Genomic DNA, 27,522 nt, shown 5'->3' with positions numbered 1-27,522 from the left:
GTCCACACACTTGGTTTGTTTTTAGTATGTTTTTTTTGTACAAAAGAACATGCATACAATTGAAAGGAAAAAGGGGCTTAACTATTTACATAAATAATTATATAGAAAAGCTTTTATTGTAAAATGTTTGTGTCAGACATCACAGAATACAGAACAAACAGGACCACATTGTATTGCTAGTCTAAAAATTTGATTAAAGGGGAACAACAGTTACAGTTTCAGCCCATTGAAATTGCCAGGCTCCCGCCAAAAACACTGTTCTTAAAAACTGATCTCACCTTGTCTACAAGTGACCTCAGCCACTCCTGGTCCAAATTAGGTTCAGGTGGGTATCAGTTAGGGGGGGGTGATGAACTGCTCAGTCTATTTCAATGGGTTAGAATTGGTTGTCACTCTTGTCTTAAACAATGGTGAGTAGTGACCGTTGTTCCTCTCTAAGAACATATCACGTCTACAATTTCACACCAAGATTTTGTCACCATTTTGAAGTATATTAAAAGTTGTTCCTTTTTTTACATTTATAGTCAACATGCAAGTAATCAAATGTCAAAGAACCACTTTCAATTCATTAGATCTGTTTGAAACTCCCCAGCAGAATATTTTTGCACCAGCCAACACAAGATGCATTGAAGAGTTCCTACCTTCTCAACCACCAGACAAATCGTTGTAATGTTTCCATCCGATGATGTGATTGAGATTTCCTCATGTCTCAAAACATCAATAAACTAGTAGTAATGTGTTTCCTGTGTGTTGGGATTTGGTGTTCTTTCTCTATGTTGTGCTTCTCAATTAATTCTTATGTGCTTGTCAGATCTTGCCACAATGGCAATGTCAGTCATTAGTTAATTAGTCCCAGATTCTATATTGTTGTTAGCCAATGTGCTTTGTATAATCTATAAATGCAGTACCTAAGTTAATCAGTTGGGTTATAGGAATCGTAGGCCTATAGCACAGAAACCCTGGTCAATAACTGCAGGTTGGTTTATTTCATCAGCACTTTTCACACTTTTCTTTTCACTTTTATTTAATATTCCCCTCTTACTTTCATCGTCTATCAAGCAGACATGACAGCTTGCAATTTGGGTTACCAGTAATTATATTCATTTCCACACTGCACCATTTTGTCTCTGGATTCCTTCTCTGTGCTGTGGTGACAAAACAGCAGGTGGTGCTGTCTCATTCTCCTCTATCTCTCCCTTATCTTCAGTGACAGATCACACATGGTGCCTGATTGCTTTTCCTCTTCAAAAGCAACTCCCTCCACAACCCACTTCCTCTGCAGTTTTTATTTTATAACTCCTACACTTCCTTTCTGCCGCTTTCACCTCACCCTCCCCCGTTCCTCTCCTTCTCTGCTTCCCCTTCTCCATTAGACAGTGGTGACTGACAGCAGAGGGTTGTAGACCTTCCTCCCGTCAGGTGACCTGGTCCCGTGAGCCAGCAGTTCCTGGATGGTGATCCAGTTGTCCAGAATCCTACGGCTCCGTTTCTTCTGGCTCCTCCTGTGGCTGAGCTCCAGGATGGTCGGCTCCTGTCCCTGGGGGGCCCCCTGCTGGCCGCCGCCGCTCGACTCCCTGTCCCTCAGGCAGTCCAGCCGGCTCTGCATCATGAACTCCCTGCGTCGGCGCTGCTCCCTGGCCCTCAGCAGCTGCTGCTTCCGCTCCTCCTTGGACCAGTAGCGGCCCATCTTCATCTCGCTGACCGCGTCGTCGTCTGTGGTCATGCCGCTGCGCTCCTCCCGGATCTTCATGGCCCGGGCCTTCAGGAGGCGGTCCCTGACGGGACGCTTGGCGACGTAGCGGGAGCCGTCGCTGCGTACTTTCACCTTCCACTCCATGCGGGGCAAGGCCGGCGGCGGGAGGGGCGGCGGGAGGGGCAACGAGGGCATGGACTCGGGGCCCTGTGGGATGTCCTTGCAGGTGCTCCCCAGGCTCATGGGACTCTCGCTGCCCTCCCTGGGTCTTTCCAGGCCTTCGGACGTGGAGGGGGATCTCAGCTGCATGCAGCTCTGGTAGCGCTGGGGGATCCTGGAGCCGGAGTGGCGGCGGGACAGATAAGGGCTGTTCTCAGCACTGCGTCCCCCTCCCCTGCCCTCCACCGTCCCATTGGTTTTATGGCGTCTCGCTCCTCCATCCGACCCCCTCCTGGCCCCCCCATCGCGGGACAGGGACCTAAACTTGGCCCCTCCCAGGCTGGAGGTCTTGGCTTCCGCTACCCTCCTGTGTGAGTTAGGGGAGTAGAGCTGGTTCAAGTTAGCCTGGCCCCTGTCCCCTCTCTCACTCCTGCCTCCTCTCTCCCTGTTCCCGCTGGGGCACTGAGCCTGCAGAGATGCAAAGTCTCTCCCCTCCAAGCTGCCGTGGCCGTGTACGGAGGGGGAAAGGTACTGTTCGCTGACCAGAGGGGTACTTCTGCAGCTCTCCCCTCCTGTGTTGTAGGCGCTGGTGCTGTCCTTGTCGGAGCGCTCCCTCTCGGGGAGCTCATTAATGTCTGAAAGTTCATGGTGACAGGACTCCTCGCTAACCAGAGGGACCATGCGGCCCGCCCCACTCTCCTCCTCCTCCAGTGGCCACGCCTTCAGACAGCGCTCCCGGAGCTGCTGCATCTTCTGAGCCCTCAGAATGTTACGACACTTGAACTCCAGGTGGCGTAGCTCCTCTTCCAGCAGAGCCATCTCGTGCTGCATCAAGCCCTCATTGCGGTTCACGTCCAGAGGAGCGCCCCCATCGATCCCCTGGCCTTCCTGCTCTCCCAGCAGTGGCAAAGGGTTGCCGTTCTTCTCATAGTAGCACTTAATCTCCAGGAGCTCCCTGTACCGCTCGCACTCTTCCTCCGTCAGGCCCGGCATCATCATCATGACCGGGTCAGCTGCGTAGGCCCTCTCCCCTGCCAGGTCTCCCCCGCCTCCCCCACCCAGGCAGTCCAGGCCCAGCAGAGAGTCTGTGCTGAAGTCGGTGGAGTGCCCGTGGAGCGGGGTGTCCCCCCGGCCAGAGAGGAACCGGCGCATGCTTCCGGGGGTGTTGGTGGCGTTGGTGGTCGGAGCGCTGGTCTGGTCGTCTCCCAGGAGGTCATGTTCAGAGGATTCCTCGTTGCGGGTGCTGTCATCTGTACGGCCCACCCCGCTGTCCAACTCCTGGCTGTTACTCAGCACTGTGTGGAGTAGGTCCGGAGAGTCACGGTGACCCCACCCGCGGCCCCCCGCCACACCAACACCCCCCGTGACCCCTGGCCCTGCACCCAGCAGAAAGGCACCGTTTCTCAGTCGCTGGGGGCTAGGCAAGTGGGCTGCATTGTCCAGAACCTCCAGGTCCAGCTCATCTGGGTCTAGCTGGTTGTCGTTCTGAGTAGTACATTGATGCATTGTTTTGAGATGATAGCAGTTGTCATGGAGTGTATGGCAGTTACGTGGGGAAAAGAGAGAGAAAAAAATACAAATTAACTATAACTCTACCCACAAAACATGTAAATGAACTATAACTCTACCCACAAAACATGTAAATGATCTATAACTCTACCCACAAAACATGTAAATTAACTTTGACTCTGTACTGTCATGCAGCATGTAAATTAACTGTGACCCTGCACTCTAACACAACATGTAAATTAACTATGACTGTAACCTCGCAAAACACATGACAGATATTTGTGTGTGATGCATATTAGTCACTAGATGGCGATAAGAGCCAAAGTAATGTGTCATTGAGGCAAACGGTTAAAGGTGCCCTCCAGCGGAATGATCACTCCATTGAAATTGAGTTTCCAGAAGCACAAATTTAAATTAGCAATGCATGTGACCTCACCCCTGTTTCAGACAGAGCTGCGCCAGTCACAAACCCAATTAAAAATGGCTTCAGGTGTACAGCAGGTTGTTTAGCAAAGTGGATGTCTTCTATCTCTGTATTACGGCTAGATTCAAAAACTAGCGAACTGCAAGAAATGGCATTTAATTGGGTTGAGGTTTTTACAATTTCTCTTTTACATTTTTTATTGAACCTTTATTTAACCACATTGAGATTAACAATCTCTTTTTCAAGAGGGACCTGGCCAAAAATAGCAGCACACAGAGGTTACAGTACATGAAATCACAGTATAAAAATAAATGACCACCGTTCCAATCAAGATCAAGATTCAAAACATTTACAGTAACCCATTTCTATATATATCATGGTTTTGTTCTATGTTTACCACCCTTGTTGGATATAGTCAAAACATACTCTAAAACTCAAAACAGCAAGCCACAAAAACAAACACAGTTGCAAACAAACACTCCTTGGTACAGTGAAACCTATGGTTTATAAATAACACACATTTCAAGAATGTAATTGAAATTTGAAGAATTAGGTCTATGATTTGAAGTAACTGAAATGCATCCAACTGGTATTGGGAAGATCATGAAAAACTTAAGGAAGATCAAGTAATCATTGAGGGTAGAAAAGAAGACATTTCTTACAATTGTGATTTTGAAACAGTCCCTGTTATTGTGTCCAATAAAGCTTGTGGGTATAGCAGAGGGAAACAGACCACACATGTGCATTCCCTGTTTCCCCAAAAGTGTCACCTTTAATTTAAGGGGTCATTATAGCTGATTGCTCAAACCATTCAAAAGCAAGATTGAATTTGTAGGTTTGAAATACAAAGAGTGCCAACAGCTAAATAGCAGATATTATGGAGGTTATGCACGTAACTCTGGTTCTATGAAATTAGTGTCAATCAGCCTTTCTCATGAGGGTATATTCCACAGACTGCAGACCAGTGCCGGGTTTGAGAAGCGCTCACGTGAACCAATGATTTGTTTGCAAGGTGGGGCTTTGCAGCTGGAATGAGATTTCCAATGGATGACCATGTGACTTGGGTGCACCTTTAAGGCATTTCCTTTGGGGTATTTTTCACTGAGCAGTCTGGATGAACACACGGAGGTAAACTGGGCTTTCATGTAAATATATGCACATGCACTACAGCATAAACACAAGCACACACAAACACTGCAGTATTATGAATTTCCGGTTTTAAATGAATCCCTTCAGATCCCCATGAGATTTTGATCAAATATGCGTGTACATATTCAGTTTTAATTCAGTAAATAATTCTCACCTAAGATTGGAGTGGATAACACTTCATTGATTTAGTTTTAATCTGAAATGGTTTCAGGCTGATTATATACACATTCCCCTTATTCTAACTACCGCTTTATTTGATTATTTCCTTTCTATCTCTTTCTTCAGACTTGAATATATCTGTAATCTCTCATGCATTTCTTATGTATTTTCCTCTCAGTCTCAGTCTCACCTCCCCTCTCCTCTCTCCGCTGTGTATTTAATGTGAAACCAGCTTTATCAATTCATCTGATTTATTTTCCTTTTATCCCAGTTTTTGTCTAGCCTGCATCTCATTTCTCCCAGCAGACTCTGGGGTGCCAGAAGGATGAAGGGTTGTATGCGGGTTTGTGCAGTGCGTGACTTTGTCTGGGTAGCAGCCTACATGTTAACGGCCCTCTCTTAAATCTGCCCCCAAGCTCATTCTGGGCTGAATGTGGGCTGCATTCTGATTTCAACAATCGGAGTGTCTCAGAACTCACTTTCATTTGTTTTTGTACAAGTGTCTACGTGATAGGGTGTGTGTTTGTGTGTGTGTGTGTGTGTGTGTGTGTGTCCGGGCTTTATGCACCACACTCAGTATACAAATGGTTGTCATCTGTACACCTGTTGGAGCGCGTGTGCCTGTTCAGGGATGTATATTATGGGATGTCAGGGGAATGTCTTCTCATGTCTGTTGAGTTTTGACCTTGAGGGACACAAAGCACGGCTACCTTGACATGTACTGAAACAAACAGCCTTCCCAGCTCCTTCCCTCCCTCCCACTCCATTCTTTTCCTCTCCTTTCTCCCTCCTCACTATTCACCTTCCCTGTCTCCTAACATGGGTCAACAGAGTAACTGGAACTCCTGTCTTACTGTTATTACCATCGTTTATACGTATCATTTTTATACGTCTTTGGTAAATGCAATAATCTACTGTATATTTAATTGTACTAGCCAGACATTTTATAAATGGTGCTCTTTTTGTGAAAAAGACCATTAAAAAAAAACTTATGCATAAGGACTGTTTATAAGGCCAGACCTTCTGAAGCGGGGGGGAGGGGGGTTGTTTCCTCAGGAGGGCTCCCACCTAGGGTTGCTAAGGGAGTATACTGTATAGTAAGCTACCAGAATTACATATACAGCTCCGGAAAAAATTAAGGGACCACTGCACCTTTTTCTTTCCTTTCCGAAAAAGTCGAAAATGAAGGTTTTGAGTGAGGAACAGAAGGGTCATAATTAAGAGACCACTGCAAATTGAACGTTTCTGTTCCTCACTCAAAACGTTCCTTTTCAACTTTTTTGGAAAGGAAAGAACAAGGTGCTGTGGTCTCTTAATTTTTTCCTGAAATATGTATATATACATAAAACACACAGTATAATATACACATACAGTATATTTCTGATAATCACTGGTGTTTCTTATTATCCCTGACTATGTTGCCTTATGTAGAATATATAAAATAATTCAATAAGCTGTAAAACACAATCCTAAATATACATACTTTATCAATGAGGCTTACAGAATGAAAGACATTTTTCACCCTTTAGACATGTTCATTTTACTATTTCAAACTCACAATATTGTCACAGATCTAAAAAAGGAATACTACATAAGATAGTGTATATAAAATATATATAAAATATATGTATGTGTTTTCTGTTAGCTTTATAACCCTACTCTCACCTCTATTTCAGGCCGGGCCAGGAGCAGGGAGATGTTGGTACTGTCCTCTCGGGTCAGAATGGCCACTGCCTCCTCTCTGTTCTGGATGTCCACACCATTTATCTGAGACAAAATCACATCAGGTATGAATTCTGACATTTTAACTAAAAACAGTGCCCTCCAGAATTATTGTCACCCTAGGTAAATATGTATGCAGGACAAAATGTGCCATATCAATAAATGAATAAATATACTGAACAAAATTATTAATTCAACACTTTTGTTTTTGCCCCCATTTATCATGAGCTGAACTCAAAGATCTAAGACTTTCTCTATGTACACAAAAAGCCTTTTTCTTTCAAATATTGTTCACAAATCTGCCTAAATCTGTGTGAATGAGCACTTCTCCTTTGCCAAGATAATCCATCCACCTCACAGGTGTGGCATATCAAGATGCTGATTAGACAGTATGATTATTGCACAGGTGTGCCTTAGGCTGGCCACAATAAAAGGTCAAACTAAAATGTGCAGTTCCATCACACAGCACAATGCCACAGATGTCGCAAGTTTTGAGGGGGCGTGCAATTGGCATGCTGACTGCAGGAATGTCCACCAGAGCTGTTGCCCATGAATTTAATGTTCATTTCTCTACCATAAGCCGTCTCCAAAGGTGTTTCAGAGGATTTGGCAGTACATCCAACCGGCCTCACAACCGCAGACCACGTGTAACCACACCAGCCCAGGCCCTCCACATCCAACATCTTCACCTCCAAGATCGTCTGAGACCAGCCACCCAGACAGCTGCTGCAACAATCGGTTTGCATAACCAAAGAATTTCGGCACAAACTGTCTGAAACCGTCTCAGGGAAGCTCATCTCCATGTTCGTCGTCCTCATCGGGGTCTCGACCTGACTGCAGTTCGTCGTCGTAACCAACTTGAATGTACAGGGCAGTATGGCAGACAGTGTGTATGGCGTTGTGTGGGTGAGCGGTTTGCTGATGTCAACACTGGGGATCGAGTGGCCCATGGTGGCGGTGGAGTTATGGTATGGGCAGGCGTGTGTTTTGGACAACGAACACAGGTGCATTTTATTGATGGCACAGAGATACCGTGACGAGATCCTGAGGCCCATTGTTGTGCCATTCTTCCATGACAATCACCTCATGTTGCAGCATGATAATGCACAGCCCCATGTTGTAAGGATCTGTACACAATTCCTGGAAGCTGAAAACATCCCAGTTCTTGCATGGCCAGCATACTCACTGGACATGTCACCTATTGAGCATGTTTGGGATGCTCTGGATTGGCGTATACAACAGCGTGTTCCAGGTCCTGCCAATATCCAGCAACTTCGCACAGCCATTGAACAGGAGTGGACCAACACAGGCCACAATCAACAACCTGATCAACTCTATGCGAAGGAGATGTGTTGCACTGCGTGAGGCAAATGGTGGTCAAACTTGATACTGACTGGTTTTTGGACCCCCCCGGACCCCACCAATATAGTGAAACTGCACATTTTAGAGTGGCCTTTTATTGTGGCCAATAATCCTGCTGTCTAATCAGTATCTTGATATGCCACACCTGTGAGGTGGATGGATTATCTCGGCAAAGGAGAAGTGCTCACTAACACAAATTTAGACACATTTGTGAACAATTTCTGAGAGAAATAGGCCTTTTGTGTACATAGAGAAAGTCTTAGATCTTTGAGTTCAGCTCATGATAAATTGGGGCAACCAAAAAAAGTGTTGTGTTTATAATTTTGTTTAGTGTATGTGAATATATACAGATTTAAATTTGTATTTTCATTGTGTTTGTGAATCACATTACAAATGGAAATGCAATATTGTGGTGGGACATTTAGTTAGGTTGAGCTCTTCTGATTGGACAGCAGTGTCGTATACTGAGAACTCTGTGATTGGACATTTGACTGCCAGCTAATAATGCAGTTCAGAGGTGAGCTGTCAGTCAAGCAGCACAGAAATGAGATGCAGTGTTGCCATGTCCGCTATATTGCTACAAAATGTGGTTACTTCAAAATTGCATCACGGCTGCTGTGACATTGCTTTTGAAAATCGATTTATGAATAATTTCACAATTCATAAGCTGTATGGTGAGAAGAGACGACCAGTCTGTGTTTAGCGCTGGCACAATTTTTCTATAGCTCAATGGTCAGATACAGGAGATATCATTGAGCCATCTGAAAACCTCTTGAGAGATCTTTTACACAGCACTTGCCACCAATACTTAAAAACAGACACAATGTGTTAAAAACACAGGCCAGTGTAATGAGTGTCTGAGTCTTTATAGAGGGAACATAATATAATATAAATCTCAATGCATATTTTTGAAGGGAGTCAAATTGACAATTTTTTTTTGTATTACAAACTGGCTGGTTCAAATCATGAATTCTGATAGCTGTGGTACACAATGCCAAAAGTCGGCTGTAAAGCATGCCACCACTGGACTCAGGAGTAGTAGAAAACGTGATGAATCGCGCGTCACTATCTGGCAGTCTGATGGATAAATCTGGGTGTGGCAGATGCGAGGAGAACGTATTGAGATAAATGAAGTTTAAATAATGCTGATTTAATAACGATGTATTTTTATGTTTTTGTTTTATTAAATTGTATGTTGCAGCCAGGTATAACTTCCAAGGTTTAAAACTCCATCATACTGTTGAAATTCTCACTCCTTATCTCTGGGAAGAATAGGTAAAGACTGTCTTTTGTCTTACACTCAGCCACACTCACTCAGACTTTTCACCTGGCTCAGTTAGAGAGGCTCAGGTTTAAAACCCAACCATTAACATACAAATGAAACTGCCGCCTATACAGCAGAAAGAAACCTACTGTCCCCAACCCCCTGATGTTCTATTCTTGGTTAGGACAATATAATGTAAATTACTGTAACCTGGTTAAGATTTCACATCTGTATGCTAGAACCAACATGTCACCATGCCAACAAAGAGCCAATAAGGAGGGGTTTTACTCACGAGAGTGAAAAGTAACCGCCCCTGTGGCGGGAGAAACAAAACGAATGGTGAATCATCATTCAGCGCGAGTATTTGTGGAAGCTTGAGAGTTAAAACAAGTATTTGACCGCTGCAGCGTAATTCATGTATTTTGACTTATCATTTTCTATTAATAAATCTACTTTGTTAAATCTTCATTCGGACCGAAGCCTCGTCCTTCTTCAGAGATTCTGATACATGTCAAATCTTAACAAACGCTACCTATCGGAATGCACAGTGCCTACTGTAAAGTTTGGTGGAGGTGGGATAATGGACTGGGGCTGTGTTTCAGGGTTTGGATGTACAGTAGCACAAACACACACCATCCCAAGAGCTGCCCTCCTCTTAAATTTTGTTATCCAAAATGTCATTGCCTGTGCAAGAACTTTCCAAAGCAAAAGAAAATAGCATATTCTCTTGAAGTGTCCCATTAAGACTGCATCTGCTGAATACAAGTAACAATATGTTCGTTGACTCGTCTAGTTGGAAAGCATATTCTTTGCCCTTTCACTCGTCCAATAAGCTGACACTTTATATCAGCAGCAAAGTCATAAATAAATAGTAGCAACATGTAATTAATTTGCCTAGCAACGGTGTCATTAGACAGCAGAATTATGTGTCAAGTGTAACAGAGTGAAAGTAAGAGTGAGTTTCCATCAACTTTGGAAGAGTTCGCGGCAATAGTTTTGGGAAAACCATTAACGCTATAAAAAGGGTACGACAGAAATGTAATTTGTCTTCGTATCTGTTGCTAAATTAATTAAAACAACAACTGCCATTGTATTGAAGCTGACAGTATAAGACAATAACTCTCGAGGAGCAGGGTTGGGAAACACTGGCGTAAGTTATCAAGCGCTCATGCTTGGTATTGCTAGATTTCGAAGAAAATACACTGCTCAAAAGAATTAAGGGAACACTTAAATCGCATATTGGGTCTTGATAAAAGAAATATATTTAAGATCAAAATCTTTACATTGTGTAATTTGTTGAGACCAAAATGATGTAACAGCAGTCAGTGGAAACCAAAATCACCAACCGATGGAGGTTTGGATTCAAATTCACACCAAAAGTAAACAGTTTAAATCACAGGCTGTACTTAGCAGCATTGGAAGCACTGATACATAACGTCCTGGAAGTTCTCAATTGGATTCAGGTCTGGGGAACGTGAGGGCCGGTCAATGGCATCAATGCCTTCATCATCCAGTAACTGCCTACACACTCTGGCCATATGAGGTCGGACATTGTCCTGCAACAGGAGGAACTTAGGGCCCACTGCACCAGCGTAGGTTCTGACTACACCAGCGTAAGTTCTGACAGTAGGTCTGATGATGTCATCCCGATGCCTAACAGCAGTCAGGGTAACGTTGGCTGGCACGTGGAGGTCTGTGCGACCCTCCAAGAATATGCCTCCCCTGACCATCACTGACCCACCGCCAAACCGGTCATGCTCGATGATGTTGCAGGCAGCATAACGTTCACCACAGCGTCTCCAGACTTGTTCACGTCTGTCGCAAAGGAGCAGATATCGGTCCTGCTGCTGGGTTGATGTCCTTCTATGGCCCTGTCCAGCTCTCCTCGTGTAAGGGCCTGTCTCCTCCATGCTCTTGAGACTGTACTGGGAGACACAGCAAACCTTTTTTTGCGAAGGCACGTATGGATGTGCCATCCTGAAGGAGCTGGACTGCCTGTGCAACCTGAATGGGCTGCAGGTACTGCCTCATGCTACCACTAGTGACAAGGACACTAGCAAAACGCAAAACTAGAGAAGAATCAGTCAGGAAGGATAAGGAGAGTAAAACCATTCCTTTTTTTCTGGGTTGTCTTGATGTTGCCTCTCCAGTGCACCTTTCATTTGCACCAAAACAGGTGACATTGATTCACAATCGCTTATGCTTCCCAACTGGACAGATTGATTTCCCTGAAGTTTAATTGACTTGGTGTTATACTGTGATGATTACATGTTCCCTTGTATTTTTGTCAATGGTACGTTTGTCATGCAGCCTGCTCTTTGATATGTTGTGTTCTCTCACTTTTATGAGAACAGATGATTGTTTGATGGCCATCCTGTCATCTTATTCATCCTGTGCTGTTGAAAACTTTTACAGTGCAGGTATGTTTTATTGTACTTTATTTTGTCTGGTAATAAACACTGTACGATCACTTTTAATGAAAGGAGTCTGAGGAACATTCTGAGAGCAAATGATTGATGGCCGTCTTGTCATCTTATTCACCCTGTGCTGTTGATATCTTTTACAGTGCAGAATAAATCAAGTAGACCGAAGTGTGGGTGTCTGTCCAGTCATGGTGGAGAACTATATAGAGTGGGTTACACAACCTCAGGGGCCACCCTATCACCACGCATGGCCTGGCACATAACCACTGCTGCCGGCTTGATAAGGGTCTCCACAATTGTTTGTGGCTTTTTGGTCTGTGCAATTAGTTACGCTGCCTCTTATGATGCTATTCGCATGCTTGCTGCCCCGGACGGATACAATTCATTTTCTATGAATAGCGTCAAGGAAGCGTGGCTGTTTGAGCGGTTCCGGCGTGTCAAGAAGTTGGGCCAAGGTCAGTATTATGCAAATGAATCTGACGAATGCGAGGCATTTATTCAATGGAAGAAGTCTTTCCTACACAAGAGACGGTCTTCCTTGTCGGTCCATTGTTGTAGCCTAGTGCAAATATGCCCAGGTGAAATATTTTTGCTCCATGTGAAAAGTTACGCGGTGTGTTTATTGAGCACAGAGTTATTTTTTTATGTGACAACACCGCATAAATACATTGCCTACTAGCATAGTGCTCATTATAACACATGTCTTTATTTTGCCCATGTGGGAGAAAAATCGTTTTGAATGATTTCATGAAATAAATTAAATGAATAAATAAAATAAAAAGTTCACAAAGGGATGTCAACACAGCCCTCCCCCACTAGAAAACAAACGGCCATAGCAGTTACGCCCCTTAGCAGCCATCTGGTGCAAGGCAGCATGTTTGCAGGCGAATATGCGCCGGAACAGTGCACGTGCATCACATGCGTGGCTCCTGCGCAACTGTTTCAACCAACCAGTTTTTCTTCTTTGAAATGACGCCGATTTTAATATTTTTCTAATTTTACATATTTAGCCTATTCTCATTGTATTCCACCTTATGTACAGTATAGTCCCGCATTTTTCAAGTTTATTAAAATCACCACCTTTTTTATCTAAATGTATTTATTCTAAAAACCATTCTTGCGAACCCCCAAAAGCATCTTGCGACCCCCACTTTGAGAACACTGGGCTAGACTAGATTGTTACCGCTGCCCTGGTAGCCAACATTTAGTTGATCAGACTGCAGATTTAGGCTATCTCGTTACTACACCGATTATACGACTGGTAATGTTTTGTAGTCAGGTCAGGCTGTCACATAAATATTTATTATGAATGCTGAATTGTTACACCAGAGGAAAGTGGACAGCGCACCCTGGGCAGTGGGCATTTTGTCCAGCCTGGGCGAGCTACGCAAGAACCTGGTTTTAAAACTATGTCTATGTTTTTTTTATATGAAACTTAATCAAAAGTGTTGTGGCAAATGTAGTTTCTCAATAAGTTTTCTGAAGGCTCTGCAACGTCCCTTGTCATGAGTCTCGCCTGTGCTGGCCTCTGAGCTACATAAGAAGAATAGTGCTGAGACTGCGCACACTCTGGCCATCCCATCCCTTCATATAGCACACTCAGGAACAGCTTATGTATTGTGAAATTATTAATACATACATTTTCAAAAGCACCACTACAGCGGCCGTGATTCAATTTACAGGTAAACCAATTTATGTAGCAATGTAGCAGACTAGGCAACACTGCATCTCATTCCTGTGCTACTGGATTGACAGCTCACACCTGAACTGCATTGTTAGTTGGCCACCAAGTGTCCAGTCACAGTATAAAACACTGCAGTCCAATCACAACAGCTCAACCTATACAAAAGTCCCACCCCAATTGCATTTCCAAATAGGGAATGCGTAGCCCTCCATAACATGAAAAATTGCTGTGAATTCTTTTTTGTTTATCAGCTTGACCTTACACTCAAAAAATAAATGAATCTAACCTTAATTTGAGTAATAATTGCTCAAAGAAAAAAAAAGAAAGAATAATATTTTATAAAAAAACATGTCTGCCACAATTATTGTTGATGACATTGTTTTCACAGCGGGGGTTCTTTCACGGCATTTGTGCCCTCCAAGAACTCTGTACTTCTATTTCTGCACGTTATCCTCCATCTTTCCCACAGTCTCTTACTTTGTCGATAAAATCAATAAATGCCAAAGAAATGTATCTTTAAACTGTGTCTCATATGTCCTCATAAAATCCTAACGTTGTCTGACCTGTAATATTCGATCGCCCTCTCTGATGCGACCATCCATAGCAGCTATGCTGTTGGGGTTGACCTGGAGAGAGATTGAGATAGAGAGATAGAGAACAATGTTCGCTGGCGAACAGATCAAACCTCAAAATGACAACAACAGTTCTCCTTGGCGTCATCCTCCTCACCTCGCCCACATATATCCCCAGGTCCTCCTCATCATCTGTCCGGTAGCACACCGTCAGTCCCAGCTTGTCCTGCTGACGAGACTTGCACAGCTCCACCTCCTTGTGAAACGAGCGGCAGGGTGAACATTTGAAATGTTAAGCGGAACACTTAACGGACGACAGAGGGAATGAAGAAGAGGACTGGACTGTTGTTGAGTTCAGCCGCAGACACTTGGATTTGACAGGAAAATATAGGCTCACCTCATATTCTAACTCATCCTGTCTGAGATCCACCTCGTGCTGAGTGATGTCAAAGTAGTCGTTAGGGTCGTAATATTCCGGCTCTATGAGACTGAGAGTGAAACATGACAGAACATGGGTCAGTGTCAAATGAAAAGGCAGAAGTAGTGCTCTTCCGAAATGAAACGAAAATGGAGTCTCTCTCTCTCTCTCTCTCTCTCTCTCTCTCTGTGCCTTTACTCACAGCTCATTGAGCAGGTAGGGGTCCAGGACGGGAGGCAGCGGTGGAGACGGGGGCGGGTGAGGCGACGAATCTCCACCTTGGTGGTGGGTGGTCCTCCCCAGGGTCAGCATGTGCTGGAAACTGATGTCAGTCTGGGTGCCGTTGTCCACGCAGTCCGTCAGACCCCCTGTTACTGCCGCTGTCGCTGCTAACCCGGCCCGCCGCCGAGCCCCCCTCCTCAGCACGTGACACAGCAGGGGGTCTCGTACATCCAGGGTGGGGTCCCCAGAGAGACGAGACAGCTCCTTCCCATTTACCTGGAGGAGGGAGGGAGGTTAAAAGAGTGGAACGTGGAGGACAGAAGAGGGAGGTTTGATACTGTTGGAGGGATGTGGTAGAGAGAGGAGGTTAGATGCTACAAGAGGAGGTGGTAGGTGATTAGAGGACGTTCGATACTGTAGGAGGTGGGGGAGCGAGGAGGAGGTTAGATACTATAAGTGGAGGTGGGAGTAGTGAAGAAAGACAGAACACAAAATGATTACCAGGACATGGTACGAACTGAGAGTGACACTGAGAAAACACGGAAAACAAGTTACTTAGAGAGAGTAAAAGGGCAACGTGTGGTTAGTAGAGATTAGACAGTGTGTGATGAAAATACCATACATGAACACCTAACAGGATAAAAGGTGTGTTGAGCTACATTTTGTGGAGCTCTCACAATGCAGAAAGACCGACAGGGTTAGTTCACTGGGTTAGACTGAGCCACAACAGAAAGACTTAAGAGAGGGCATGGACATAACACACACAGGGCTAAAACACATCGCTACGGTCAGTAAACACATAGGCAAGAGAACAGAGAATAACACAGTCCAACCGGATACCCCCCCACCCAATCCATCCGTCCACACACACACACACACGTAAGGTTACAAAGGCATCTATCTTAACAGATAAGATTTGGCATCACATACAGCAGCGAGAAGAAAAACATCATACTAACACCTTCAATAGACCTTCTCCGTCAAAAGAACACAGCATGTTACTTATATGACCCTTCTGTGGAAGGAGAGAGAGAGAGGAATGGAATCATTAGTGATAAAGGTAGGTTCTAAGGATAAATTGAAAGTAATATTTTCCAGAACAAATGGGTTGATGCTGATTTAGAGGAAAGTTTCCTGTTGGTATGATAGTCATTGTGTTAGTTCTAACTTCCTGTGCAAAATCCCTGTTAGTCCTAATTTCCTGTATATAATCCCTGTATTAGTCCTAATTTCCTGTATATAATCCCTGTATTAGTCCAAACCTCCTGAATACAATCCCTATATTAGTCATAACGTCCTGAGTATAATCCCTATATTAGTCATAACGTCCTGAGTATAATCCCTATATTAGTCATAACGTCCTGAATATATTCCCTATATTATTCATAACGTCCTGAGTGTAATCCTTATATTAGTCATAACGTCCTGAATATATTCCCTATATTATTCATAACATCCTGAGTGTAATCCCTATATTAATCGTAACTTTCTGAGTATAATCCCTCTATTAGTTCTCATTTCCGGAATAGGATGCCTATTTTAGTCCCAAAATCTGTTTTATAATTCCTGCATTTCTTGTAATTTCCTGCGAATTATCCCTGTGAAAATCCTAACCTCCTGTGTTAGTCCTAACCTCCTGTGTGTAATCCCTGTGTTAGTCCTAACATCCTGTGTATAGTCCCTTAATTAGTCCTAGTCCCTTTATTAGCACTGTACATGATCCTCTCTTTGAACCCACACTACTCCGTCTCTGTGTAAATCTACATGTGCCAACCCTGCCTCGCCAGCTCCCTATGTCCACATGTCTGTGAACCCCTCCCCCTCCTCGAAACATCCCCATGCCTGTGATGTTTCCCCCCTGCCAGTAGATCCCCCCTGCCAGTAGAGGCAAAAAGAGGGGATTTATAATGAGGGATTAGTGTAGTGTAGTGTATCTGATGGAGGAATCTGATTGAAACAGCAGGGATGTTGTTCCTGGGGGTGACTGAACTGACTCCATGGAGAAGCAGTGGTCTTGGTCAACTGATACCAGACCCCCAAACAATACATTTGTCCAGAAGGGAAACAATCATTTATTCTACGTGATTAAACGATACACTTTTTGTTCTGGTACTATTTGCATGTGGTGCATGAGGGTGTGTGTGTTCAATGGAGGGCTTTAGACAGTATTGAGGATGTCTGAGTGACAGAGAGAAATACAGACAGAAAGGCACTCGTGACTACACACTGACCTTGGTTGTCTGGGGACTTCCACGTCTTTATAGCCTCCGCTGCTCCATCCCTCCCTCCATCCCTTCATCCCACCATCACTCCCTCTGTCTTATTCTGGCCCCTTCAAATAATTGCATTTCAAATCGATGTTCCCCTGTGCAGTCAACCACAAAAACTTTTCTTGACACATTCGCTCTCCATTCTTTTTCATTTGGTTTTATCCCTCCCTCCTTTTCCTACATTACCTGTCTGTCCTATCCCCCTGTCTGTCTGTCTACCTGTCTGTCCCATTCTCCTCCCTGTCTGTCGTCTCTCTCTCTATATTCTCTCCCTTTACTGAAGTCCTTGTTCACGCCTTTCCAAACCTTGCTCCCCACTGTTTCCTTTTGTCTCTCTTTTTTGTCGCTCTGTATCCCTCTTCTCCCTCCCCCTCCCTTTACTTCTCCTAGCTCTTTTACTCCCTCTTCCCCATGCTGTCTCAGCATTTTTCTTTCTCCAGCCCCTCCCTTGAGACAAAATTTGCTCCTCTATCCGAGCCGCCTCCCTGCCTTGCATGTTTGTCCTTTCCATGCTAATGGCCTGCCATACATCTCTGTCTCTCTCTCTCCCTCTTAATGACTTCTTTCACTTGAAGACAAATAAGAAACTACATTTTTGGCCTGACAACTCCCGCCATGCCAAATGGAGTTAACACTGTGATGCGTACCTGCATTTGTCTAGTCTAATGAAATTGGCCCATACGGAAACACATCATGCTACTGAATCAGGCACTTCTTGTGTGTTTTGCCATATACTCTCTGTCTTGTTTCTATTGCCTTATTCTGTCAACACAAGACAGGAACCAGGTGAGATGAAGCAGATCAGAGAGTGGGTGGTTGTTCTTGCTGTAACATCATCATTAGAACTCATGATGGATAGGGTCTGTGGAAGAAAAGCCCTGTGGCCATGACTGAGACAACTCTGAGAGAGGGCTGAGGTGAATGCTGTTGCAGCATTCACCATCAATAAGATGCAGGGAGATTGGCTTCCTGGAGGTAACGATTGTTGTGCATTAGATTAGAAGGTTAATTCATCTTGACTTGTTGTAAAATGCATCATCCAATGGTCCAGTTAGTCAGGCTGATTTCATGACCTACAACCTCTGACTTTTGCATTGCCCAATGACAATTTGTTTGAATTGTCACTGAGAAAGACGGTGTGAAATGCTTATTATTTTACTCTGGGTGCTGCGTAGAAGTCAACAGACTCAAATTGATATTGGTACTAAGTTCCATGGCACTATATATTCCTGTCATACCCTTCTATATTCAGACTTGCACAGTAGGGGGGAGGCTGGGGAAGGGGGGAAACAGGGAGTTGGTGAACTAGAGAGGGAGATGAAAGAGGAGCAAGGAGTTCAAAGGGGAGACTGAAAAAGCGAGGGGATAGACGCTGATGGAGAGCAGTGCAGGGGAAGGGGAGGTAAAAGAATAGAGCGAGATGAGGAAAGTGGAGTGAAATACAAGGACAAAGAGAAAGACGGAGCTCTCCAGGAATCCCAGTTTGTGAGTAAATAATGAGGGTGTGCATGTCTCCAGCTCCACGCATGTTGGTAATAGACACATAGTTGAAGAACCCCCAGGGAGGTGTGTTTGAGAGTTAATGAGATTTTATCTCACGCCTTCCAGCTGCAGATTGATCTGTTCTCTGCACAACACCAGTAACTATTAGACGCAAAGACGAAAGACTGTGTGCCCACCCAACATATGAAAGGAATGGAGCATTTGTCAAATGTATAGAATACCACACCCAGTACTGAAGTGAATTCATCCTTGTAAATAATTTGAGGTGCGGTACCATACTATAGAAACTTTACGTGGTTCATCTTTTTTTTGGAGCATCTCTTTGCTGACTGTTGCCCTGCTGACTTCCAGATATTGAATTCCACTCCGGTAATTAATTTTTCTTGTCCCCCATGTTCTGAAGGGTGTAGGAGTCACCTCTACACAAAATCAATTCATCTGGAGACATGCCCAGTGCCCTTTAGTTCTTACCCTGGCTGTTGGATATCACAAGGGGACATTTCCATAGGTCAGTGTGGCTGTTATAAATTAAACTAACAAGTGTTTTTTGGGTACATTCCCAAACTGGAGGCATACCAGTAAGCAGATTTATTATCAGATTGTATTTTGCTAAATACTTTAGGTGCTCCATGTATTTGTTATTGTCCAAGAACTAGGTTATATTTCGTGATCTATCTTGCTTACCCCATTGTGTCTTTACTCTCTGCATTCTACTTCTCCCTCCCTCTCTACCTCCTGCTCCCTGCACTTCTCTCTCTTCCTCCCTCTCTTTTTCTCTGTCTCGCTCTGTCCATTTTCCCTCTGTCTCTCTCTCTCTCAATTCAATACAAATGTTTAAAGTATAAAGGCACTTCAAATGGTACACTTCCATAACATTTATCTGAGGCTCTGTATGATCTATAGGAACCACTATATGTGTCTCTAATGTGGTAATACATTTGGCAGGCAAAAGTGCAGCTCCATTTCCACCTAATTTAGTAGACTGTGTGCACATAGAGGGACCTGGCATCTCCCTCTCTCAATAGCAATACTGCACTTTAAAAATATAATTTATGTCATTTAGCAGACATTATTTTCTAGAGAAATATTTTGGAGTTCTTAGGATTTACCGTGTTGCTCAGGGACAGAACCCTACTGGTTCTGGGTTTCCAGACATGCCCTAAACGCTGTGCATTTCTCTGTTTTGTTGTCCTAGTTAAAACAAACATGTCTGACTAGACAGGGCATACCGCCCATAATCCCCCTCTCCTCTCTCAACGACCTCTAAGCCAATCACAAGCCTGACACACGAGAAGGTGATAGAACTAGAACACAGCTGTTAACACACATGCACACACATAATCATACAAATAAGGTTTACCAGAGAGAGGTGTTCCCAAGGGTAAAGACAAAGGCACCATGATAGAAGCACATGAGTTTAATAATGATTGGTCTGCTTAGAGCTGAGCACCAAGCCAATTAGTGAGCCAACAGGTATTTCTGTTTACAGATAATTCTCTACGGATGCCTATACACCCTGAACCCTCACTGGGAAATATTCAGGTTGCTATGGTTTATCTTTGTCAAGCAGAGAATTACCTATACAAATATTGCTGTGTTGAAGCTAGGTATTTCAGAGCAAGAGAGTAATAGAATGGCAAGGGAAACACAATGTGGAGTCGATGTGGGTGTAGTGGGGCTAAGCGGAGCCATTTGGATACTTGTAGACAGAGAAGAACTCAATCAATACACAGATGTAGAGAGGAAGAGGGGAGATTCAATCTGAGGTAGGAGAGATTGTGAGATCTATATGTCAGCTATTGGTTTACATACAAAGACATCCTGTCAGAGGGTAAAGTCAATTTCATTGTCAAGTTGTCATATCACTTTGCTCACTGTTGTGATGTACATCAATATAAGCAAATCTGTAATCATAATCTGTGTGTGTGCGTGTGCGTGCGTGCACGCGCATGATTGTGTCCATGTGTACATTTGTCAGTAGACTGTGTGTGGCTGTGTGTTTGCACAAGTGTGCATGTCACAACCTGTCTGTGTGTCAGTGTGAAAACGCACATTAGGCTTGTTTAATGACTCCAGTTGCCGTGGAAACGGCCTCCCATTGAAACCCATCTACAGAGAGAGGCTGATGAGAGAGACGTGAGGGGGAAGGACTGAGGGGTGCAGAGGTAGACTGGAGGTGGGTGGGTGGGTGCAGGACAAAATGGATACTGTGCTCACTGTGACGTTGAGGTATGTCTCCTGTTTAGTTAGATGTGTATAATTAACAGCTAACTGATGGTTTTCACCAAACAAATAGGCCCGTGTAGGCTACAGGCATTCATACAGGAGGTGATCTTTATGTCTTTGACCTGGGAAGTGGGGGGATGCAGACATGAACATAGGCGAGTGCTGTTCACGACATCTGCCGCCCCGCAGCACATGGACCTGTATCTTCATCAAGACATGCATGTGTTCAGAATTAGATGCTTCTTCTCTGGTACTAAAGTAAAAACTGTAATTTTACCTTAATGTTGCAATTACTGTAAATGAATAGCAGAGAATGGCTCATAGACTGACTAAACATGATTCGGGAGTTTAATTATGCATGCTTGCTAACAACCCAGAACAAAGCACCAAACCTCAAAAGAGGCATGAGGCATTCAAGAAAACCATGAAATGTGGAAAAACATAATTACTGTTCCTTGTCTTATTATTTGTTCTCTTTTATTTGGTTTCCTGGCGTTTTGAAAAACCAATAAACCATCTGTTCTGCTAAAACGCTGTATTCACAATAATAATAATAATAATTTTATGTGGCGAGTTCCTATAATTGAAGATTTTGAATTAAACAGAAATGCGAAGTGCCTTTGGATGAAAGGGTAAAATGATTAAGTGTCAAAGTGTCCATGTTATTCTGTTTGTAATGAGGACAGTGTGTCTCCATGCCTGCGCGCTCCACTGTGACAGTCTGGGCCGTCTTGCCTCACCAGGCTGAATGGGAGCGCTGAAGGTATCAGTGGTTTTAGCCAATGAAACACTGGAATGTGTGTCTCAGATCTGTGTCTGTGCATGTCGCCTCTGCTGTAGCGGCGCTCTTTGGCGGAATCCCGAGCTGACTGATTGGACCAGAAACAGGTTCCATGTGACATCACTCAGATGGGACGGAGGCCCGTCACCGATGAAATACCACCGCTGTTTTCTTCACACCACTCCCTGTCTGGGTTGCAGTCTGCCAGTGGATTGGGTTGTTTAGAGGAGCTGAGCACATTTTGTTTAGGAAGAGCTTGCCACCCTTAGCATATGCTGATGAGAAGCTGATTGTTCAAACGCGTTATCAGTCGCGTGGTTTTATTTTAAACTGTATCAGTACACAGTGACTTGTGGTCTTTCTCATGGCTGCCGACCTTCTGCGGTAGGGTCACTGAATTAACCGCCGGTCTCCCTTACACTCTACACACGCCCTGCAGGGATCAGCGAAGTCACTCAAGCTTACCTATTCATCCCTGCTCTGTGAAGCGATCAAATCAATTACTTCTGTCAACTGAGGGCAAGCAGCAGAAAAATAGCCCTCTTCTCCTGTATCTCCCTCCCTTCCCTCCCTCCCTCCCTCCCTCCCTTTTCTCCCTTCCCTCCCTCCCTCCCTCTTCTTTCTTCCGCTCTGTTCTTTCCTTACCTTGACTCATTAGTTTATCACTTTGCCTAGGTGCACCGGATGCAGTTCAGATGACTGGCACAGACTCATGTGTTCCACCTCCCCTGTTTCCCGATGCATTTCACTGATTGTTTGGTTATACTGCTCGGGAATGTGGATACTGAAGCTGATTGTCCTTCCTGTGTTTTCGGCCAGTCTCATTACCCGACAGCTCAATGAGCAGAAGCAGCATCAGGACGGGCAGACCTATATTGTGCTTACACATGTCTCTCGTGCTGCTGTTGCTGAGGCTGTAACCGTGGCAACGCTTTAGTGCACCCCCCCCCCTTGACAATAACTCTTTTGGCACTGAGCTAAAACCACCACCCCTCCGCCTCATCAAGCAGTTGCTCCCTGTATCTTGAGGACATATGGTCCCTGTCTGAGTGTCTCCGTCTTAGACACCATTGGCTCTGCAGGGCCTTTTTGTAACCGTTACAATCCTCAGAACAGGGAATGAATATGCAGTTCTGATTATAAACGCTTCTTGTTTACGGACACACTGTGAAAGAGAACTGGTTGCAGAAGTCAAAGTTCAAATGGATCTTACGTCTAGCCTATGCCTAATCAAATCAGGTGAACGCTTACGTCTAATTCATTATTATTAATTATTATTATTGATTATTCACTAGTCTTGGGCAAATAATAACATAAGAATGACTATTGATGATGTTGCTCTGGTCATTATGTTTCAGTTCTCCAATAGTCTGTCATCATTGTGGTGGCTCCTATTGCAGGGCCTTTTCCCTGTCCATCTGTATTGGCTGGTTGGCGTTATCGCTTTGAGTCGTTCGTCAGTGGTTTGATCACTGTAATTAATAGACGCACGCGAGGATAGGGGTGTTGAAACCACGGAGCGTAGAAACCATCTGTCAGTTGGTCAGAATGGATGACTGACACTGAACCAAATGGATGTGGCGTCAGCATGGCGACTCCTGACTTTCTGCAGTGGGTGTCACTAGAGCTCTGTGTCTGTGTGGCCAGATTCATTGCTCAGAATCTGGCCACACACCGCGCCAACTGTCAACACACTGCAGAAGCTGTGTCATGGGAGCAAGGGCCAGGATGAGGAAGAGGATAAAAAAAAAAGTGTTGGTGCTTGAGTTGGCTAGGCTGGGAGAGAAGTAGAAAGGAGAGAGATGACAGAAAGGAAGAGCAGGAGAGCAACCAATGTCATCAAAAAGGAATGAAAAAGAGTGTCTTACCTGGAACATGACCCGGTACTGTTCCTCAGGCTTCTGAACCACACACATGTTGCACCCCATTGTGACGAGTCAAGAAGAACAGTACCCTTCAAAGTCTCTCCTTCTGGGTGTGGTAGTCAGAGAGCTGCCCGCGGACCTGGAGGGCCTGAACGTCCGGCTCTCGTATGTCAGGGCACAGAGTTTCTGTGTTCCCCAAAAACAGGATGTGTTTGTGTGTTCTGATGGTCTCCTTTTTTCAGATATCAGGTTTTACAATCCATACATAGTCCATACATTTAGAAAAGGGTCATGGATTTTCTCCCATTCGTTTCTGTCCCCATTGCACATAAGTACAAACATATTTGTCATCATAGTCATGGAATGGTTAAGTTCAGGTTAGGTTATGCGTGACCATTGTGGTCACAGGAAGCAACAGTGACTAGGACATGAGTCAGGAGATAAGAATGATCTGGGGGGAAAGACTGACAGTTGGTCTCTGTTTTGCTGTTCTACTGTTTCAAAGACAGCCCACTATAACTACATCATATGTATTCACTTACCAATATGTTATGAAATGTGTTCCATCTACACATAAAGTTCCTCATTTTGCTTTCTAGTTTCTATGTGAGTTGTCTCTATGATGTATCTGAGAGGTTTTTCCCAATGGAACTTGAAATGAAATCGCCCACGCTTTTCCCCTGGTCTCAAGATCAGCTCAGCTAATCCTTAGAATGTGCTCTTTTTTAAAGAAAACTCTTTCAAAGAATCACATGGAAACACGCACCAATATCAAAGAACCTCTCACCTTCTTTATTCCCTAACACTCCCCCTCGAGTTTCCCAGAGTCTTAATTTCCCACGTTTTAAAAGGATTGCTTGAGTCTGACTTCTGTGATGGGTATTTCTCAGGTTTTACTCTTTCGCCTCTTCTGGATCAAGGGACTCCTCAGAAACTTTTCTTTCGTCCTTGGGGTCATTACCATTTACTTTCAATGAAACTGACTAAGAGGAGAGATAGAAAAGCTGGCCACTGAATCATCTAGCCTACTCGCTGAATCTTAAGCCCTGGCTGTTGAGGTGAGATAAGCAGTGTGTATTACATACATAAAAACCAATAACACGCACATCTGCACACATCTTAGCAAGGACAACCGCTGTGTCAACGATTCCTCTATGCCTGACGAAGTGTGTCTGTCAGAACAACAGACGCTAAGGGCCAAGCCGTTTCAGTGAACACATCTAATATGTATGTCATGTACATGATCACTCTGGAGTGTTTGAGGAAAGCAGACTAAAGCTGGTTGCTGAAATGTGTGTGAGACAGCCTACTATATTCAGTTTCAGGTGTTGGTACGGGTTTCCAACCAGCTCACTTGTCAGTTATGCCTCATTGATTGAACTGTACCAGGCCATTTCCAAGGAAGTGAAAGACTGGAGGCAACTGGTCCAGAATGTCACTGGATGGAAGATAATTATTAAATTATAGGCCTGTTAGGCAGGGATCAGAAACTCCTACTCGGCCATGTGAAAAAATCAATATTAAATCCACTGAGGGATAAATAGCATGTTGTGTTTGCAGTATTTGGGGGAAAAAACCATTCGTTTCCATAAAGACAGCCACTGACAAGCATGTGTAAAATAATCTACTTTTCCGTTGGAAAGATTGGGCCATAGGTGGTTGTTTTTCCTCTAGCCTGCGATTACCTTCGCTTCTCTTATTCAACCTGTTCTTTCCCTGGTGAAGAGAACTAACTCAGCAGATAGACTTAATGCAGCACACATTCTTCAATTAACCACTGAGATAATGCATGCATTAAGCGAAAAGGGACATTATACTGTAAGTGTGAGTCCTGCCCTCCTCTACCCTCTTTCTGTCTGTCTAATCAGCAGGGTAAACCCTTAAATCCTCTCTGTAATCCTCCCAGGGAACCACTCGATAAGGAAACCTCTGCCTAGCCACACTGCGTTGGTGTCTGTAATCCTTTGTGAAAGCCTCACTGACTGCACCTGTGCTCTCCAGACATTCACAGACTACCCCGGTACTCTCCAGATATTTACAGACTACACCTGTACTCTCCAGATATTTACAGACTACACCTGTACTCTCCAGATATTTACAGACTACCCTTGTACTCTCCAGATATTTACAGACTACACCTGTACTCTCCAGATATTTACAGACTACACCTGTACTCTCCAGATATTTACAGACTACCCCTGTACTCTCCAGATATTTACAGACTACCCTTGTACTCTCCAGATATTAACAGACTACCCTTGTACTCTCCAGATATTTACAGACTACCCTTGTACTCTACAGATATTTACAGACTACCCCTGTGCTCTTCAGACACTCAGTATAATACTTGACCCTGGCACCGGCACTTTTGCACATTACCAATTCCAACATAAAGACCTAAACAAACATATAAAGACACACAGACTCTTTGTACACTTGTACAAACCCTGTCCTGGTCTGCTAGTCTAGGCGGTGACCTCTAGAAACATGCCGTTAGCCAGTGTAGCTGTAGTACAGTGTCAGACAGTCACAGCAGGTGCTGTAAGCCAAACAGGCGTGTCAAATGTCCCAACAGTTCCTACGCTTTCTCCATCTCCAGCCGCGCATGAAGCAGATCATCGTATAAGGGCGTGTGGGAATTCTAATCCGACCTGACCCCTATTGTAAAATCTCTAGACTGACAGCAACAGTCTTCCACGTGAATTCCCTCAGTCTAACAGGTCTTACCAGTGTGGGCAAGGAAACGAGATTCAGAATGGCTGAGAAATGATAGAAAATGAGAGTATTTACACTTGCAGGACTTCTGTCAGTCTGTGTCCTCGGGAAGAAAAGCAAAACTTAAACCAGAGCCCAGGAAAGAAAGTTAGGTAACCTTCTCCGGCAGGTGAAACACATCACCTAATGAAGAATGTGAGATAATCCACCTTCAGCTTGCTGCTCTGTTTTCATTTTTTTATCTGCAAATAAGAACAAAAGTGCTGGTAGGAATCCATCCAGGTGGAGTGTAGTCAGAGTGTAAAGAGCAGTGCCTCCCTCAGGTTGGTCATAAATCACCGTCTGCAGATTCGGAAGATGATTGAAATCACTGGATGCTGATTGGACGGTACTCTTGGCTTCCCCCCTCAAGCACGATGGTAAATGCGCTCCCCCACTGCAGCGGGGAACACAAAGGCGGTCCTGCCCAACGGTAAAGAGCCCGCAGATCCGCACTCCACACTACCAACCATGTCCGCTGTTGCTGAATAGGGTTCTACTGGATGCAACAATGTTCTCTCCTCCTCCCTTCCTTTCTCTCTCCTCCTCCCTCCCTCGCTCTCTCCTTCCTCCTCTCTATCTCTGCTTTTTCAGAGGCAGGCTTTGGCCCCCTCCCCTGGTCCCCCATATTTTTGCCCACACCTCATTTGTTGCCCCTCCTCCCCTTTCTGTGCTCTTCTTTCTGCCTCTCCCTCTGTGTGTGTTTGTGTGTCTCTCTCTCTCCCTGGAAAATACAGGGCATGCTTCAGAAAGGATGAGGATCTGATTGCAATGAGCAGGTAACCTGCAACTGTGATGGAGAGAGAAAGCCGCTAAAAAATACATGAAATAATGCACAATCACTGTGCACTATCAATAAACATTGGATATCTCATCTACAGACAGCAGACTCCCCAGGTGTCCTTCAGGCCTTGACAGGATTACAAGTTTCAATTCCTTATATGGTAAGGACTTAACAAAGACGTATATGGAATAATGTGCTGGACTAGTCGAGCAGAAATGGCCAGAGGAGGAAGAGAGCCTCTTACGGCCTGTGAATCTAAATGAGTCAAAGCACTGACACGCAGAAGGAAGACAATGAGAAGAGGTGAAATAGATGGAGACAGAGCAATCGTAGAACAGGTGTGTGATGGGGGTGAATCTCAAGATGGAACACAGCCAAGGAACGGATGTAAAAGACTGTGTGGGAGAGAGTGGGGGGGGGGGTCGAGGGCTGGGTAGACAGCTTTTTTGGAAGAACAGTTTTTAAAATGCAAACAATACAATCGTGTAAACGCTGCGATAGCTGAGAGGTTGGTTAAATGCTGAGCAGAGGTTTCCACTGTTCAGGGATTTAGTTTGCACAGTACTTGTATTCCCTCAA

At 44.4% G+C, this 27,522-nt stretch overlaps 1 protein-coding gene across 3 annotated transcripts; it reads right to left on the bottom strand.

The window, feature by feature from the left end:
- Positions 1–117: 117 nt before the first annotated feature.
- On the bottom strand, positions 118–27,028 carry LOC105022367 (PDZ domain-containing protein 4). Of its 3 annotated transcripts, none has more exons than XM_010890681.4 (8): positions 23,409–27,028; positions 15,722–15,775; positions 14,741–15,036; positions 14,518–14,608; positions 14,278–14,376; positions 14,112–14,174; positions 6,759–6,860; positions 118–3,337 (listed from the first exon to the last, which is right to left on the bottom strand). In XM_010890681.4, exons 1-8 carry the CDS (start codon positions 23,466–23,468, stop codon positions 1,370–1,372), a joined length of 2,733 nt encoding a protein of 910 aa, XP_010888983.2. In that variant the 5' UTR covers positions 23,469–27,028; the 3' UTR covers positions 118–1,369. The 3 variants fall into 3 exon arrangements, with proteins under 3 accessions (XP_010888983.2, XP_034151683.1, XP_019907210.2); XM_034295792.1 differs by lacking the exon at positions 23,409–27,028 and adding an exon at positions 16,992–17,263; XM_020051651.3 differs by lacking the exon at positions 15,722–15,775.
- Between the last annotated feature and the right edge of the window lie 494 nt (positions 27,029–27,522).

This window comes from Esox lucius, chromosome 12 (genome assembly GCF_011004845.1).
Source record: "Esox lucius isolate fEsoLuc1 chromosome 12, fEsoLuc1.pri, whole genome shotgun sequence".
NCBI lineage: Eukaryota > Metazoa > Chordata > Actinopteri > Esociformes > Esocidae > Esox > Esox lucius.
Note: the sequence above shows the minus strand (reverse complement) of the source record. Positions and strands in the feature narration are given on the sequence as shown.